At 39.0% G+C, this 19,957-nt stretch overlaps 1 protein-coding gene across 1 annotated transcript; it reads right to left on the bottom strand.

Moving 5' to 3' along the window:
- Nucleotides 1–6,966: 6,966 nt before the first annotated feature.
- Nucleotides 6,967–11,437, bottom strand: LOC103808676 (regulating synaptic membrane exocytosis protein 2-like; the record flags this gene model as incomplete). The annotated part of the gene is made up of 5 exons (XM_009081480.1): nt 6,967–7,662; nt 8,047–8,186; nt 9,050–9,151; nt 9,860–9,972; nt 11,296–11,437. Coding segments are annotated over 5 exons (716 nt in total), but the record flags the coding sequence as incomplete, so codon positions are not given.
- Nucleotides 11,438–19,957: the final 8,520 nt, after the last annotated feature.

Below are 19,957 nucleotides of genomic sequence, written 5' to 3'. Positions count from 1 at the left end.
AGTGGAAGCTTGGTCCCAGATCATTCTTAAAGAAACCAAGGAAATAAAAACTGTGCCTAAACAGGTAAAAAAACTGCATAAAAATACATTCTTAGTTACCCATGTGTAGCTAAAGAAAACTAGCCCTACAACTGTACAGGTACTATGATCTTGACTGATACCTCAGCATGGTAATTGAAAATAAGAAATCTTGGGTTAGAAATGAGCAGAGTCAAGAGCAATCCAAAATGGAATTCTTACATACATTTTTTTTATCTTACTGAAACTTTCAGAGTTGAGAGCTGTGCCAACAGTCTGGGGGTTTTTGTCTAAGATTCTTTAAGGTGCTGACAGTAACATGTCATGTCTGTATCTCCACTCAACATTTCCTTGTCTAGAAGCTGGCTCATGGGTTTAGGGGACAGATTAGAGGTGCAGTTGGCTTTCAGCTGCTTTGGTGGCCTGATTTGTGACCCAAACATATCTTGGCTCACTCTGAGAGCTACTCTTCTTAGCTCTCACTTTATTTTTGTGGCCAAAGTGCATCAGGATATAGAAGAAACATAAATTCTCAAAATTTTCTTTGCTAGTGAGGAATAAAGTTATCTATTGGTGAAGTGCCATGTTACCCCAGGGTTGTTCCTAGAGGGCCAGAGCTGCTGGCATCCAGACAGGGCCAAACCACAATGCTTGTACAGCCAAAGCACAGTGAAGGACAGGATTCATTTGTTCATGCATGAGACTCTGTGACTGTGTGCACTGATGCCTCAGGCATACAGCAGGTGGTAACCAAGGCTCCAGAAACTCCAGGTTAGCAGATCTGAGAGTAAGCAGGTCTTGAGTGCAAACTTCAAAACAGAAAATCACAGCTTGGAAGTTGGTATGGAATCAGAATATGGGCTGAGAAACTGTTGGATAAAGAAAATTTTTGTGTCATTCCCAGTGTGTGACAAACTGCAAGAAGGCACTTCAAATGTCCTCAAGTTCTTAACTGAGTTTCTTCCATTGCAGCAGAACTCTCAGCATGCTGGTCCCTGAGGGATTGTGCCTGATAAAAATGGCTCTTCCTCATCTTCAGAGATCTGTCTGCCAGTATCCAGGAATGTTGCAGCTAAAGTACTAATAAACCAGAAACAAAATGGGTGATCAATAAAATATCTGTTACTTTGATAATTTCACTCTCCTACTTTATCACTCAGTCTTCTCTAAATCTCTTCTAATTCTCATCAAGGGCATAATAATTTTGCCCACTTTTGGCATTCAAACTAGGCTGACATGCATTGGCAAGTGTAGTACAGGCCTTCTCTTCATGCATCAGATGCACTATCAGCATAGCAGGACCTACTGGTTGAGTTTCGTCCTAGCAAGTGTTGGTGTTTTGCTTTGCTTTCATTTCAGTGAGTGGTGTCACCTTAATACAAATATCATCATTAAAACATTGATCATTCCTTTACCAAAACTGTAGCTAGACAGAAGGATTTGGACTAAAATCTCTTGCACTATCTCTGCTAACAGCTGTCTGGAGAAATCATAGACTATCTCAAGCTGGAAGGGATCCATAAGGAGCATCAAGTCCAACTCCCTGATTCTTGCAGGACTACCTAAAACTAAATCATATGACGAAGAGCATCAGCCAGATGCTGCTTGAACTCTGACAGGCTTGGTGACATGATTGCATCCCTGGGGATCCTGTTCCAGTAACTGAACACCCTCTGGGTCAAAAGCTTTTCCATAATGTTCAATCTGAACTTCCAGCTCCATCCATTTCCTTATGATCACTGGTCACCTGAGAGGAGATCAGTAGCTCCCCCTCTACTGGCCCCCATGAAGAAGCTGTAAACTGTGAGGAGGTCACCCCTCATCCTTCTCTTCTCCAAGCTGAACAAGGAAAGTGACCTCAGCCACTGCTTGTAAGTCTTGCACTTGAAAGAGTCTACCGGTGCCAAACCTGCTCCCACCTCATGGAGGTATCTAAACCTCCATGTCCACAAAGTTAATAACATCCTTTGCCACTCACCCATTCTGTCTTTGTGACAACACCAATTCAGCAATATGTACATTTTGGATGGCACTTAATAAACTACTCTTGGTTGCAAGAACAGTCACAAAGGATAGGCATTTATAACAAACTTTTCCTTAGTCCTGTGCCACGCACTCTCTGCAGATCTAGGATGCTCTTTTCTTTCTGTGTGACCTCATGTCTAATATATTTTGGGGCATCAATGCCCTGTGGTTTAATTAGTATGGCTGCTTCTCTTTCTCCCTGGGGCTGGGCTGAGTGACCTGACATAGCAGTGTATCAGATCTGGGAAATTAATTCCCAGCCATTTCCTCCCCCTCATCAGTCATCGGCTGCCTGCTGCCCTCAGACCTGATAATTATACAGGCAGTTCAGATAAGTCTTACTACTGAAGGACCAGGGAGCCTTTGTTCTTATGTCTGCCTGCTAAAGCTGGATCCACTTCTCCTAAGCACAGCTGTTGTGAAGTTAGACATTCAACACAAGCCAGTCATGGCATTCGGACTCTGCGGCCAATGGTGAGAGAGGGAGAGAATCTGATCTCCCCAGCATGACCCATCCCATCCTAAACAAGACCATCTAAAATATGCAGGTATTAAGGCAATAATTCCAGAAGTTAATTTATCTTTGGCATTAGTAGCATAGAGCTGTATTTTTTTTAATTTTTTTTTTTTTTTTTTTTTTGCCAGCTAAAGCTAGTTCCTATAAACCTGTCCAAAAGGTGATACATTCTTTCCTGGGCAAATTCTTTCTTGCACTGCTGCTTGCTCCTGGTAAAAGCTCACTGTAAATACTTACCAAGGAAGGGACAGGTCAAGTAGTCACAGCTGGAAGATGATTGTATCTACAGCTCTAGTGTCTGGTCTTTGCTGCTTGGGTGTCAGGGAGGTGAGAATTGCATAGAGGTATGAGCTAAGGAAGCACGTACAAAATGCTCTAGACACCCCCCCCAGCATTATCTAACTTTGTGAGGAAGCTGTGAAACCTATTGCTTTGTTAACTTTTATGCTCTATTAAACTTCTATATAAAAATTGTTATGTTTTAATTAGTCATACAGTTGTGAACAGCTACTGGAGGGAAATGACGAGAATGATGATGTGCTGGTCAGGATGTACTGGACCCACACTCACCCTCATCATGGCAAGAGCATCTTTCTACTTAAGCATTGAAGACCTGCAGCAAAGGCATGGAAGAAGAAAAGCCCCACAATTAGGGCACCATGGTGTTTTACCACATTTTATATAGGCACAAACACTTCTCAGAATAACAGAATGAATCAGCCATCTGAGCCAATGCTTAGCAGTCATAAGTAAAGTGGGCCTGTTAATATTAAAAGGATCTACATTTTTGTTTTGTTTGAAATGGAGGTACACAAGAAACAATTGTTGAGAGGAAACAGCAAGCAACTTGCGAAACTGTTTCAAAGAAGAATAGGACCCTTAGAAAAGTAGCATACCGAGGCTTTTTTGGCCCGTACAGCTCTATCAGCATGCCTTTTAAAGTATTCCCTGAGTGTAATTGTGTTTATTTTTAAAGAGTGCCAAAGGCATATGAGGTCTCATATGTTCAGCTGTGGGGGGAGGTGGGTTTGCTGCCCTGCTGCCCACCCCACCACAGGGCTGGAGTGTGTTCAGGGCATGGGGAAGCCTCACCTGCTCTTGCAGCCCAGCTGCCACCCAGGTACCTGCCTGCCCTGGCACCCTTGTGACAGCAATGTCAGAGTTAGCAGAGAGGAAGAGGGACCTGCTGGGACGTAAGTGGTTTAACACACCAGAAATTTGTGTCTGTTCCCCCAGCACTCCATGTACAGATGCAGTGCATCAAATGGAGTTCCCATCTTCACAGTTCCTACCAGTGCTCTGCCCAAAATACACTTGCTTACTTTCTTGCTGGTTTTGTCTCATGACAATATTGCAGTGCTTTTCTTTCACCTCATGCCTGGAATCAAATACACACATTTTGCTGTGCAAACTGCCAGCCAGCCTCTCACTCTTCAGTAAATTTCCAAGGCATAGGTATCTGAGTAAAGTGCTCATGTTCTGCATAGTCACCACTGCCTGCGCTGCTGCTGCTGCTGAGGGGTCAGGTAGAGATAAAATTCTCCACTCCCCCCATCTCCACTCACCCCTCACACAGCTGTGGAGTTGTTGGACCACTGCCTGCTCCCTGCTGTGGAGACTGCACGAGCCCCTGCAGCCACCACTGTCAGCTGGGCACTCTGTCCTCATTTGTACCCTGCTCATGAAAAGAAAAGGCAGCTAATATTAGGTGGTATCTAGGGATAGGATGGAGCCTGCAGGCGGATATGCTGGAAGTCTAACTGGATGGTGTGGCCACTCCACACCAGCTGGCGGGAGCATTTCATAGTCTCAGCACATTTAGTGTGCTGGTTATATCGGAGTTGGAGCACATCCTCACATCCAGGGTTGGCAGCTTTGAGCCAGCTCCATCCCAGGAGCCGTGTGCTCTTTCAGCAGGCGAGAGCAGGAGGGCACCCGGGGCACAGATCCCGATGCCTGGCTGGGGGACAGGCAGGCCCAGCCTCCCACTGCTCTCCGAGCCTGGCAGTGAACATGGTATCATTTTACAGCATTCCATCTGCAGCCCTACTGCAGGAAGAAAAGCCTGTTTGTTCTTCAGCTGCGTGAGCTGCTTGCCACCAGCTCTGCTGAAAGATGCTGAAGAATGCTGCTGACCACCTCAGAGAAAAGCCAACAGTGCTGCACACAACTTCTGTAAAGAAAATGTTTTATTTAAAGTGTTAAATACCATCACCAGAATGAGTTTGATTTACATTAGTTGGTATTCATTACAGGCCTAATCTGCCCTTTTTTTCCCCCAACTGTAATTCCTTTTAACTTTTTAAAACGTACTATGTACAAGACAGCAGTGATCACTGGAATAGTGCTATTTACATGACTAAACCATAAGTAGAGTTGCAGACGTGTGAAAATTAAAAAAAATACATTAATTTTTTTTTAAAATAAATACTGCATAATGACAAGTATGTACAAACCTTCCATGCGTCATGTCCTTGATTTTAAAATTTGAAATAATTTATATAGGACTATGCATACAAGAACGTGTGAGCACATCTCACAGTGTCAGAAAAATGGTTATCTATTTTCATTTAATATCCTAGGGGATATTGTAGACTGCATGTTAGTAGTATTTATTTGCTGCTGGTAGACAGGTGTCTAAATTATTTCAATAAATATAATTTTACCAGTCTGTCTATTAACTTAACAATAATCCATTATATAAACTCTGCAGACAAGACACAATCTTGACTTCTATGATATTGCACAAAGTAAAAGGCATTATAAGTGATACTGTTATTACTTTTGCCCTCTTACAAGGCATGTGTAATTTCTGAATGGGAAACTTCAATAGATTTTCACATAAAATCAGAAGAATTCTGTGTGGCCTTAAAGGTAAATGTAATGTATATTTCAAAAATTATTGCAAGGTTTCAATATTAAACCTTCAGTAGGTATTAAAGGCATACAAAGACCCAGAAAAAAAAAGATATTTTGTTATTAAATGTTAGCCATTTACATTCCCTTTAAATAATGCAATTTAATGAGAAGCTTGAACTTGCAGCACCACCCAACGGTAGTTACTGTCTGCTACAAAAAACAGGTTTTTGAAGATCCATTGACTGCACTGAGGTTCTGGTAATGGTGTCAAATAGCTGTCGGTGTGGTACTGATAAGCTTTCTTTAAGGCTATTTTACAAACCAAAGACTGATATTTTCCAGACTGATATTACCTAATTATGTCTTTTGCAATGCAAATGTAATTTATGAAAATTGAACTTTACAGCAGAAGAACTGTATGGATTAATAACCTTTGTTGCTTTTGCAATCTCAAAAATGTAGCAATCAATTTAGCTTAGTGCAAATAAAAGTGCTTAAATTTATTTCCTAAAAATCAACCAGGTACATAATTTTTCCGCTTTCCAAAAACCTTCAAGAAATGATAGTTCAATCTTTGAATGAAAGATGCTGGTGCTGAAAAGAAATTTATTGAAGACATCTTACAATGGCCACATGATTCCAGTATTTTGCTGTAGAATTCAATTTGAAGGTGAGAAAAAATAAGTTACCATGCACTGTACAATAAACTGCAAAAAGTTCAAATATTTTCTTTATCAAATACATGCTGAATTATATTAATGTACTCCCAAGCCATGTTGCAAAATCCTTTTCAACATGCTTGAAAAAAAACGTAAATTCTTAAACAATATTTTTCTCAAATAATTCAGAAATGCAGAACAATCTGCAACCCTGAACGAAATATGGGGCATAAGAGCGTAGTAAGTCAAAAGGTAGCCATTTTAGAATATGCTGATCATCCTGGGAGGTAGAGGGGAAAAAAGAGCAAAAGGAAGAAGGGAGACTGGGAGGAGAGATAGAGAAAGGAGGAGGTAAAAGAAGTGTACAATTTGCACATTATGTTGAACTTTACAAGGCTTGTACCTTTTACATTTAAATAAATTTAATATATTACACTTATTTCTTGTCACATAAACAGAATTTTAAATATTTGCTAGAAATTATTTTTTAACATAAGTCTGCAAAAATACAGACCATGACTGGTTTAAAGAATGATAAACGTGGTGTGTCTTTGTATCACCCTGTTGCATTCTCTTCCCTTTAAAACCATGCACTAGTGAAATTTATTTTTAAAAATAATATAAACTGTTGAAAATGGCTGATTTATTCTTTCTTTTTTTTTTTTTTGCAAGTTGCAGCCCCAAGAAAATAATTTAAGTGTTCAGCTAAATCTGTGTCCATGCAAAAAAGTTTCTTAATTTCATACAGTACAGTATATCCACAGAACTTTATTTTTCAGAGAGTCCATCATGTCTGGGCTTTCACTGTATGTATAGCTGGAGGTATGAAGCCTGCCACTTTAAGTCTTGAACCTTCTCAATATGAAGAGTTTTCAGATCTCAAGCAACTGCTGCAAGTGCCAGTTGACTTTTCCAGCATCCTTACATCCTTCTTCCAATGCTGCTAATCCACTGACTTGTAACGTGGCTTCATGGGAGGGTAACTCCATTTCTGTGGCATAACCAAGCTTTAGGAGGGGAGGGCAGATAAATAAAAGAAATGGGAGCAACAAAAGAGATATGCCATTGAAAAGGACTTTTGTTGCATGAAACAGATTGATTCTTTTAGTTTAGTCCATGGCTTCAGATTGGACCAAAACTGAGTCCCTGAACTCCAAACCTATCAGTTCTTCATAATTTCAGTCCATCACCTGAGGGCCTTCCATAGGGCACAATGTGTGCAACTTCCTTGAGAACACAGGATCGCATTGCAGCCCTAGAAACAGGCTCAGAAGACACAACATTAAGCATGCAGTGTTACCAGGGTTTGCGACCTGTAAGTTGATTTTTGTAACGCTGGTTGCTATGACAACAGTTTCACAGCTGCTATGAGCGAGCATACGAAGGTCCTGTTGAACTTTCAAGAGATGATTGGGAAGCTCTTCTAGTGAGAGGAGCTAAAGTTGGGTCTACTAGGGAAGAAGGAGGGAAAAGTTTGAACCACCCAATCACCATGTTGGACAGGTCCAGTTCATCTAAAAGTATCTGTGCCACTCCCATAAAGGACTTGTGATCCATACGTCCATAGTCTCCCCAAACAATTATCTGTTAGGAAAAGAAACACAAGAAAATAGAAAAATTATGAAAGCTTCAATCTGATTTGTCAAATGTCTCTGCTTATTGAACTACAGTAAGGAATGAAATATCTAACTGCTGATGTAATTTAGTTCTGTGTATACTAATCATGATCCAGTCACAGAAATTATCTGGGTAGTAAAGGAGCCCATACATGTAGCAGAAGCAAAATAAGTTACAACTAACTTTTACTCAGCATTTCTACTTGCATAAACAGATGTTGCTGTTGTGTTTATCTGCTCAAGTATCTAAAATAGCATTGCCAAATGAAGTATGAAAGGAAGTTTGAAACTCATTCAGTGAAAACTGTACAGGTGATGCTTTCAGATTCAGAAGAATAATGCTGCAAATTACCTGTAAAACTTTTCCTTGGGGACTTTCTTCAAACGATAGAAGTTGCTGATAAAGTGGTTCCAGCGTTTTTCTTGCTACCTTTGTTTTCTTTTTGGCTATGCAGACTCCATTTTCTAATAGATACACCTTTACATATGGTGCTTAGAAGAAAGAAAATAAAGAAAAAGAAGTAAAGAAGTAGTCCAGATTTTTTGCATAAAAGATGCACTTTCTATCACTCTATACTCGTGGATATGTAACTTACATGAACAAATCACCACAAGCAATATTAACAAGTATTCCCATGCAAATCATCCATGCATTTTCTTTACTCTTCTCCCTAGTACATTTTCTTTTGACTTCTTTTCGTATGTCTCTTTTGCCATGAAACAAATCAGATTTTGACCTGAAATATCAGGTATTTCTATATATAGTATCCCTTTACTGTACAGTATGCAAAATAGGCCTATTAAGTAAATGAATGACTTGCAGTGACTTTGGTGAGATTTGGATCAATGCTCCAAATTGTTAATAATTTAAAATTATCTACAAGGTGAAAAATCAGTGAAGAAAGGACTCTGACACAATTTCTATTTTGGCAGAAGAGCTTGCTAAAAATATAATTATATTGTCCTTTTCACATAGTCTTATAGGACATCTGATTATAAAATAAGAAGTATCAAATACTGGTCTACTTTTTGACTAGGTACCTATTCCACCTCTCTTGATTCCCTCTTAATTCCTAATATTCCTGTATCAAATCTTCAGTATATACCTGTCTTTCTACCCCATAATAAATGATGCATCTGCTGCTACTAAAATGCTTTTGTGTCTTCTGATAGCCTGATTTTTCTCCTCCTGAAGTGGGGTTGATTCTTGGAATATCATTTCAATATGTTATACATTTCAGTGTACAACATTGCAATTCACTGAGATGTGAATTTGCTAAGTTTACCAAGCTAAACAGAAAAGATGGAGGTTCTTTTAGTAGAATCCTATTGTTGCTGAGATTTTTCTTACTTACCTGGCAGTGTCTTTGAACCTGGTTTTACAACAAGGCCACGAGCTCGGATTATTTCTACTTCCAGTTGTCCTTTCTTGTCCATCATTCCCACCTGAATATCCCCTAGATAACAAAAAGAAATCCTGGCGTTGTAATTCAGAAATACTTAAAGATATGAAATGTCATGAGAATTTCTAGGATAAAAATGTGATGACCAGTATAATCTGCATTCCATTATTAAGTATGATCTGGATTTTAACACTACTAGGTAGTTTAATATTTACCCTCTTCATTGCCGTTTATGTTAGTAAACAACTTAAGAAACCTGCTTGTCTCCCATTTCCCATGCCCCTATCACTTCAAAGTAATTTCTCTTTCTTAAGAATTTCATATTAAAAAAAGGCAGCAAGGGAATTAGTACGAAGAAGCTCTGTAAAACTGCTTGAAATCTCATCATTCTGCCTCTAGTCTAAGACAGTATGAAAAGTTGTGAATAAAAAAAAATCCATGAGCACAATATTAACAAATACTTTGCACCTAAATTACCATTTTTATGCAATATTATTCGTGAGTCAGAGAAAAGATCGGTCTCATTTTAAAGATGGAAAACTGAAGAAGAAAAGACTGAATTTTTCAAAGCACCTTTCTTCTTCTGTTTATCTTAATAATCCACAATTATGTTCAGCTTTGGCTGAGACTATAGCTTTGGTCTTAAATGAGTTGTTCAAAACCATATGGGAAATCCACATTTAAAGAGAATCTAGATAAATTCTATGTTCTAATTACCAGACCCAATAGAATATATCGTATATGTAGGACATAAACACTTACCCATTGATGGTGTTGCCAAAGTCTGTCGTCCTACAAGCTGGGCAGGACCAAGTCCATCCAGAAAATCACTGAACTGGCTGTCTGTAGCCAACCTCACACCAGGGAAAATCAAACTAAAAAGAATATTGAAAAAAACCCACAAAAATAAATACACTCAAATTTGCCCCTTTTTTTTTTTTTTTTTTTTTTTTGCTTCCAAGATGTTTTGCATTCAGTGTTTGTGTTTTTGGCATCACTGCTCATGAGGAACTTACACCAACAAGGTTGCAAAACAGTTACTAAAATTTTCAAAATTTCACAGTGTTCAACAAGTGGCACTTCAGCCACCAGCATACAAACAAACAGGTAAAGGATGCACTAATCCTCAATAATTTCCACATTGCTATTTTTCCATCATGCTCTCTTTTTCCAATATATTAAATACCACTGTTAATCATTGTAGCATTCATATGAGACCAGTTCAGTAAGATACAGTAACTTAACAGCAATTTAGTTACATGAAGGTAAAATGGCTCACTTTTCTCAGTCAATGTGAACACAATGGCTGAATATCAAATGTATCCAGTAAAATGATGACATTAGATTGAGTACTGGTTGCTATTTTTAAAATCATCTTTTAAAATCAGCATTCATTGTAAACATTTTGTTAAAAAAGTCTTTGCGAATGACATCTATTCACTGAGAGCCGTTGTGGCAAATGATCAAAGTAAGTTAAAATTCAAATTCTTGCCATAAATTATCAGTGATCCATTACAAAGCAATGACAACTAATGAGATTTGTAATGACCAGCCATAAAGAAATGTCTGTCTCAAGTGGATCTAGTGCATCAGCCTGGACACATAAGATATATAGTGCAGCACAGATGCATTGTCCAGGGCTGTGAATAGCCCTAATAAATCGATCCACAGTAAAACTATTCTGGGCAATGTCTTGACTATACCACTCACAAGTCTTTAATTTAGGCTTTTATGAAAAGCATGGTACATGACAGACTAATACTTCTGCCCAGATAATTTCTTCAGGATTAATTAGAAGATTTTTTACAACTATTGAGCCCAGTGAATGACACCAGGAAATGCTCTAGAAATGCTTTACTCTACAAAGCACTGACATATGCAAGGAATTTTCAGAGAAGAACTTGTGCTTTTCTGTGTTTTATCTGCTTTCCTGCTTTCCCTCCTGACACACCTCATGCTGATGCTCTGACCCACCAGCTGCCATTCTCATGGCACAGCAGAAATGATCCTCATCCTTTCTGCACCAACAGTGGGAGACTCTTCTGGTCACAGGGGAAGATTTAGGCTGGGTTCAGCAATGACACTAGCTTGTGAAGGGAATTCTGACTGAACAGGACCTGCAATGCTCACTGCGCATCTCCCTAACTACCAGTTTCATGGAGAGATGTCAGGAAACCACAGTTGTAACTGCTGCTTACTTTCCCTCAGAGCTGTAGCTGTTCATGCTCCCATCTGTCGATTCCCGGCTAGCCTGACGGGTCATCCAGTTCCTCATCTCCACAGCCAGCCCTGTCTCAGTGCTCCTCTGGACGGTGCTCCGCAGCTTCTTGCCCCCTGCTTCTGCAGAGACAAAAGAGAAGCCTCTATCACACTGTGCTGTCGCAGCTGGGCAACCCTGCTGGCAGCACACCACTGCTCCACGAGGCAGAAACACTCAAAGCCAGAAATTAATGACCTGTATCAAAAATTCCATTTAAAAATTAACAATTTTTAAACAACAGGCAAGCAGCATTGTAAATCTCATTTACAGGACCTTAGCTCTGTTACCGCCTGCTTTCCAAGGTCAGACAGCATATGCACAATGCAACTCTGCCCACGGAGCTAAGCAGTTTTAAACAAGCCACAGTCTAGTGTGTTTAAAATATGTTTTCTCTGGATGAATAAATCCCTCTTAGGAATTCCATTAAAACATTACCATGATGTCAAGACCTGCAGATGAATGTTCTAATTCAGATGAATTATTTGACGGAAAAACATTTGGTCATTATCTGCTAAATCAAGTTGCAGATATCCATTAGTGAGGACAGTAAACGACAAATCAAAAACCCTTCCCATACTTTCTTCTCTATTCACACTCTTATTTCACGAGCTGCCTTGAATTTATATCTAAAATATACAGTACTGACTTTTATGCACAATATGAAACTTTATTACCACCTCCAAGAGTAACAATTTTTCTATCCGCTTGCAGAGTTTAATTTTAGTTGTAAAAACAGCGACATGACAGACATACAGGCATCAGACAAGGGAAAAATACTCAAGCAATGTAGTAGCATTTTAGTGCAGAAATTTTGACGAAGACCTCAGCTGGAAGACATACTTATAGAAAGCAAAGCAAAGAAATAGTAGGAATTAAGCTTCAGTTTTTCTTTCATGAATAAGACAGTCACTCCATGTCACTTCTGATTTTATGCTGTTCCCTGCAATTGAGCAAGGTATTCTGTATAACAATTTCTTTTATCTGTTCAATAGCCCCCTGAGTTCAGCCCAGTGATGTATGATATACTGATAATACTATAAAAGAGCGAGAACCCTAAATGCTTGCTACACCAAATAATAACAGAATTCTTAAACATTGATACAATGAGGGTAGGATATCTAGGATCTCAACTTCTTCTGCAACTGTTTGTAGCATCTGCTACCCTTTATACCTTCTCTGGGTCATCATGTATCAGAGGTCAGAAGAACTGGATCTGCATGGTCAGTAAAGCTCCTGGGATTTGAAAAAGGACATGAGCAAGAGAGGATACTGTCCTGGGATAAGGAGTCTTACACCCCAAGGAGAATGTGTGAGCACATGGACTGGCTTAGGGTAAGAAGACCTGCACCCTCGGACAGGGAGTGGGACACCAATTTCAATGTTCACATTCAGCATCACTGTCCTACAGCATGTGTTGAAATCTCCCAGGCCTCTCAGTCAGGAGGAATATTAGGTCAGACAAAGAACATGAGAAATTTAGTGACATGGGAAATCGACACTGAAAACACCTGGAAAACTATTGGCTCCTTGTCAAGAAAGATTAATAACTCTGCAATATTTAGCAGCAGTAAGACATTTCTGTAGCAGTATCATGAGTGTTTCAAATAATTCTGCTTATTACAAGCCTTCTACATATTCCTCAGGACTATAACTTTTAATCAGTATATGAAAATAACAGAAGTAATAATTTTCCTCTACAATTTCAGTTACCCAGAAGAATTCAGTACCAAAAGGAATAAAAACCAATTTACTACATCAAAACTACTTCTGAAAATGCCCATCGATACCTGGTTCAATAAATACATATAAAAATAGCGACAAGGCTAACACGACATATGAAAAATGAAGGGTAGAAATCAGCAATTTCATTTCTATTGAGTTGCACAGTTCCAAGTGCCTGCTGATTTTATTATCTATATTCAACTAATGAAAGCTGGCAGCTGACTTCCAACACTGGTCCAGAGTTGTTCGAAAATACAATCACTCATTTCAAAGAAATATTCCCACAAAACTGCCAGGAAAATATTGTGCCATCATTTTGTAGAAAAGGTACACTGCATCATAGTTGCTTGTGGAAGCACCACAGCTCCTGAAGACACATACTCTTTTCATTCAGGTATTGTTATAGGATAGTACTCTTCCATTGTAAGAGCCCTTTTGGTTAGTAAGTAAGTGTTCATTCTCATTTAGCCTTGCTGAATGATGTTCATTCTGGAATCACTGCTGCAAACATGAATTCTCTCATGCAAATTTAAGAGAACATCTCCATCTTGCACGATTCTTCAATGCCTTCGTATCATATCTTTCAGAGATTTTGGAGTTTGGGAGAAATATGTGTTTGATTATGTGATATCTGAAGGAGTAAATTGTAACTTTTATTAATTTGTAAGGCAGGTTTTTTCTGAATTAGAATTATAAGTCTTGATTTCTCAATAAATTGATGTGCAACGGATGTGTTGATTTTTTATTCTATGAATGGTCTGCTAGACTGAAAGCACAAAGGCAGAACAGGGGCAACTGCCATTCAGGTCTTCATAGAGGTGCATGCGTAGCTGTTGATAGCATCCATCTGAATCTTATTTTTAAGGAGTTTTACTTTCCCACATTCATTTAAACTGAAACAACTGCTCTGTTTCACATGCTGACAGGCACACAGCTGAGAAGATACAACTTTGGTACAGCATGAAAGTTAGGCATATGTAGTATATCCAACTTTTGTATAAGTGCGGGTGGTTAACAGTAATTATTTTGACCTTAATGCTGAATTTCAGAAGGGCTGAAAGCAGCCTATGTGAATAACTATTTCCCAGTTTTCAACAGAAACAGGCAGAGCTCTGATAGTCTCCAAAGAGAAAGATCTGACCTTTCCTCAATAAGGCTCCTAATCATGATGTTGATGCTTCTTGAAATAAGAATTGAAGATTTTAACTGCAAAATGGCAACTTGGAATAGAAGTACAGAAAAAGATGCAGATCATAGGCATGACTCCTAGGCCACTGCTTTAGAGATGAATGTTCTTTCAGATGAAGCTTGGCTAAACTAATGCATACTAATACACATGAGAAATACCTGCAATTGATTGCCCACCCATACTATCAATACATTTGTCCCTGGAAGAATGTTAAATCAAAAATAATCCTACAATTATGCTAACAATTTAAAAGCACAGACAGCATTTGCATAATCCATAATTTGTGTTTCATAAATTCAGCATTAAAATACTTAAAAAGTTGCAAGTAGCAATGAAAATGCAAGGCAGTAACTCAACTCAAAGAAATAGCCTTTGGTGCCATACTTTCAAGCAGTAGCTGGTAGAATATCTGGTTGAAGATCTTATCACTCTTGTAAATTCAAAGTGGTTTTCCTCATTCTTGCCTGAAAATTGAAAACTCCTCTCTTGTGTTAATGCAAATACTCATGTGGCAGCATTCTGTACTGGACCCAGACCAAAAGGAACGAAATGACAATATCATTGTTGTTCTTTTTTTTAATGACAGATAATTTCTGAAAAACATTTGTAAAAACAACCCCATTGAAGGGATGCTAATCTCTAACTAGGTGAATAACTTGGGAATGCATCTGACACTAACACATAAATAAACATGTAGCTGTAGAAGTGGGGTCTGGTTTTATTAAACCTAAAGTATATATATATATATATACACTCATGTCATGTGTGTTGTTTTAATCCTACTAAATGAAAGGATATGGAAACAAGAGAGTTTAAAAGTATACTTTGTTGTTAAGTATTTTGCTGACCACCTACACTGAAAATCATTTTACTCACAATTTACTAAACTCCAATAAAGAACATTGAAAATGCTCTCCCAATTAGTATAAGCTAATTGCCCTTGCAAGAAGAAATTTCTCGCAAGTCCTCATCACAAAATATGGAATATATTATCTGAAAAACACTAGTTCAGATTCTTGCAGCCATATTGTAATGAGTGGAATAAATTACCAGAAATAATTGCTTTGATATTTATGAAAGCACATTCATTCTTACAGTTAATCATGCTGGTAATTTAACTAATATGGTTACTGCAAATAGACTCCGCAGGCCACATTTTCTAAATTACACACAGAATTATTTGTTCCCACAACTTGAAGTGCAAATCACTTGCAAATTAGGGATGCAAAATTACCGATATGATCTTCAATAGCAGATAAGGACAAGTCAAAAACTGCAGTGAATGCATCAAATTACCTTCCATCATCTGGGATCTAGCCAGATGAAATCTGCCTCTGGTGGGGAGAGCTCCCAGCTTGCTCTCAGCAAGAACTTCCAACAACTGCTCCCCAGAGGCACAGAGTCCCAAGAGAGGACATGGCTGGCACAGGCAGAGGCAGGCTGGCTACAACCATCCCCACTATGGTATGTGATCATGGACTTAGTACTGAGTACAGAGCAGCTGTGGCTTTGGAAACACACTCAAGTGCTTGAGGTGGCTCATCTCTGCTCTCCCCACCTCACCAAAAAGACTGTATACAAACTGCTTCAGCATTTACATTTGAACTCAGGAATTCGATCCACAAAGAGAATAAGCAGCTTTTAAGTGATTTTTCAAGAGTAAGCTCTTTACATATCTTGCTATCTGCTCTGGGCATGTTAACAGACTAGATAAAATCATCAGAGACAGTCTAAGAACATTTGAACTCGCTGAAGAAAAGAGGGACAGACTAGGTCTCAAATTCCCTTGCAGCTGCACAGTTCTGTGTCTGGAAGAGCACAGGTTTTGGTTGCATTGAACAAGGCATTTAGCTCTTGATGAAGCACTGGGAACCACAATCAAGTTGTTTCTTTCTTTGTGTCATCCACAGACCCAAAGCAGAAGACATGGATTAGGACCTAATAATTTACACAGGATTTGGGAAACCCAGATTCCATTGTCACTTCAGTTTGAGCAAATCTCACTGATTCTGAGGTCAGTGCTAACAATCAGCTTGTGAAGTGTTGTGTTACAGTCCTTCCAATGAAGGTTTTCACACTGCATGCTGTCAGCATTTGTGAAGCCTAAAGAGATGTGCAGGGCCCCAGAAAAACTGTAACCAGGAGCTTTCCCTTACCTACAGGGAAGAAGGGAAGACCTGAGTTCTAGCTCCTGCTCCTATGAATATCTGAGAAATTTTGACTGGGACAGGAACGGCCTGCCCTGATATCCCCAAAGCAAAGCTGCCTTCAGTAGGGAAGCTCTTCAGTATGGGAGCAGACAGGTTTGGAACATGTGAGAGGGCCTGGGCTGACAGCCTCAGTTTGCACTATACATTTTTACGTTTCATGTTCTTTGTGTTTCCTCCTCTCTCTTTCCTCTGGCCATAATGGAAATGTGGTTAACTAAGATTAAGGTTAATTAAGATAGCACCTAAGAAAAAGTAACAGAAAGAGAGAACTGAAATAGTTAACTCCAGAACTGTTACTTGAGCTTCTGGTCAAACTCTAGTACAGAAGCTTTGGTGTTCCACTCTTGATGAATTCCCATACACAGGACCCAAGAGGCAGCCATCACAACTCTCAGTTGTTCCTGGGATATAAAGTTTTAGCCATATTGCAGCATCCTTTGTCTGCATTCCATTTCCCTGTCATGGCAAGGCTGGTCATATGTTCAATCTGGGAAAGATGCCTGTGGCTTGTTGTGGCCATGTGATGTGCAGTAAGTTTACCACACATGGCTCCCAAGGAAAGCTGTAGTTTAAGACAGGCACCTGTTCCTTATTCTCTCCCACTTCTTAATGTGTTTAAAGTTATATTCTACCACTTTCTTTTCAATGCTGCGCTGATCCTCATTCTCCAGTCCTAACTGATCCTTTAGCAAATTGTTAAGAGCATCAGACAACAGAAACTGCTTGTGTCTGTGTGGGTCATCCATCAGTTTAAGCTTTTCAACACCTATGGTCCCCAAAAGGTTTTTGAAGCATTTTTACAAGACTGAAGTGTTAACAAAGAGCTGCTTTTCTACATACACCGTAACTACATAACGTTCCTAAAATTCTAATATCCCGCTGCTATTATTCAGCATCACATACTACACATAAAAAGGACAAATATCCATCTTGGACACCTTAGAGATTGTTTTCAATATCTGTGCTAAGTAACACTCCTGGAAATTCCAATTAAGTATATACAGAACCACAGCACAGAGGTTTCACACTAGGCCATTCCCCGGACAAAGGATTTACTCATGATAACAGACATGGGAGCCATCCCAGGGAATCAAAACTGAATAACTGCAGCTGAAAGGAAGACAAGTGTTAGCACTTCCACTTCTCTTTTGATTACTTGGCTATGAATATATGACAAGAAGAGGCTACACAGGTATGGTTGGAGCCTTTGTTTTAAAGATGCTGATTACAGCTCTTGATTGTAATGTACAGTAGGAAAATAAACTATGTTCTATAATTTTAGCCACCTATTTCGCCGCAGAGAGATCAGCAAACCTCTATTACATTTTTGCTATTTTTTCAAACGTATGACTGGAGAGCCAAGAAGAAATGTTTTCTTCCAATTTGTATAAGATATATTTGCAAGCAGCTGTTATACTGAGGTTTACTGATTTAATAAATTACCCTTTGACTAGCCAGTCCACTGGAGATCCGTTAAGGGTTTGAATCTAACTTGGAAAAATACTGTTCTACATCAAGTGCCTCAAATATGGGAACATAAAAATGTTTAGTTCTGATGCAATATAAAGCCAGCAGACATCAAACGCAGAATGAATATGTTATCCTAATTACTTTTATTGAGAAATGCAAAACATCTGACAGTGAGACGCAGATCAGGAACAGAACTGCACACAGCCACTCGGGTCTTTCCAGCACTACTGCAGAAGTCTCTGTTTCTGTTTCTGACAAGGCTGTCAGTTTTTTAGGTGTGGTCAGAGGATGCAGGCACCAAACGCCTTGTACAACTGCTGAAAACTGAACACAGAGATATGACAAGAAGCACGTGGCTTTGCAGCCCACAGCTGTATGCCCCATGTGCCAAGTGACCTGAATGAACAGTTTTTCAGGAACCCTCATTTAGACCAGTTATGATCTCCACACAGAAAACTGTTCTTATTCAGACAGGCCTGACTTTGTGCATATTTTGTGCATGTGTCAAAACAGAATGGTACCATTTTATATCCACTTTGTACATTCTGTACAACAATCTATATAACTACAAAAAGTGCAAAGCAGTGGGAAATCAGTCTCATCCCCATGCTATTAAAGTCCTGAAAAATAGAGCAAGCAATTTTGTGGAATTACATTCTAATTTTGTATACCACTTATATAAAGAAGAACTAAATAGGTGCACATCTTCACCACAAGAAACCTTTACATCCAGTCTTTGATTTTGCCAATGACAAAGGATGACCATCTTAAGTAAAAACAAACCATTGCTGCAATTTTGAGACATAATGTTTTTGTGTTTATATGTATGCTCAGTTTTCTTACACACTTATTGTGTAAGAAACCATTACTGAATGCAGTGCCAAGAGTAGATCAAAACTGCTTAAAGAGAAGAATATGTTGAGGAGTTTAGAATTGCTTTGTTATTTTTCGCATTATATGAAGAGAAACTTTCTAAATATGCAATAATGCCAACTTGGATTATTTTTAGTATAGCTAGGGTCATTACATAAACTATCGGACAGATCTCTGCAGCATTTTTGAATGATGTAGCAAGTGTGTTGAAACAATTCAACACCCTCCATTAGGGCTTAATGAGATAGATGGTGCCAAGTAGTTGGATGGCTACTGAGATTACACAAATTAGAAACAGCTCTTCCTCCTTTGCTTTGTCTAAGATGAGTAATGATCCTATGCAAATATCATTATTTAAATAACCACAGTTCACAAAAAACCTGAGCAAATTTCAGACTACAATGACCCATTTTCAAACTACTGCTGTTAAACATTTACCTCTCCAATTAAAACAATGACAACACAGCACATCACTGCTCTGATTACACTGTTGACCCTGCCATTGAAAAATGACAATTACAGCATGCAGACATGAGTGAGATGTTTTTTTTTGCAATTTATGTAGGTGCCACCAGAGATGCAACCTGCATGCACTGTACTTTCACTGTTGCTGTTATGGCTATACCCAAGTTACCTGTTAGCTATGTAGATGAGGTACATGCTGCAGTGTAACTAGCAGCTCAGAAGAGAAATACAACTGTAACAGAAATAGAGCTTTAAAACTCTACTGGACATTTCTATCATAAATCAGGCTGAAGTATGCTGCACTTTGAATGTCAATCCTTCTGCAGTTTCTTTTACTTCTCTGTTAATTTTCTAGATGTTTTCCAGAATACATGTGATTTTTTTGGTCACAATCTTTACTTTGACAGCAACAGTATAGTTTTTCCTATGCTTATTTTTTATAAAGTCTTATCCAATTTGGCATCTACAGCTACTTCGGTAGAATAGTACCTGACTGTAATTGGCAAAAACACTTGCGACTGGCAAGAGGTGCAAATTGCTGGACATGCCTGCTATACTGCCTTCACCCTGGACTTGGCGTGGAGCTGCAGAATGGTGAGAGACCCAGCCCCACCACCCTGATGGAAAGGCTGACTCAGCTCAGCCCTGAGCTGTGCCCTAACAGCAACAGA

Source organism: Acanthisitta chloris, unplaced genomic scaffold (genome assembly GCF_000695815.1).
Source record: "Acanthisitta chloris isolate BGI_N310 unplaced genomic scaffold, ASM69581v1 scaffold1389, whole genome shotgun sequence".
Taxonomy (NCBI): Eukaryota; Metazoa; Chordata; class Aves; order Passeriformes; family Acanthisittidae; genus Acanthisitta; species Acanthisitta chloris.
This window is presented reverse-complemented; position numbering and strand designations above follow the sequence as displayed.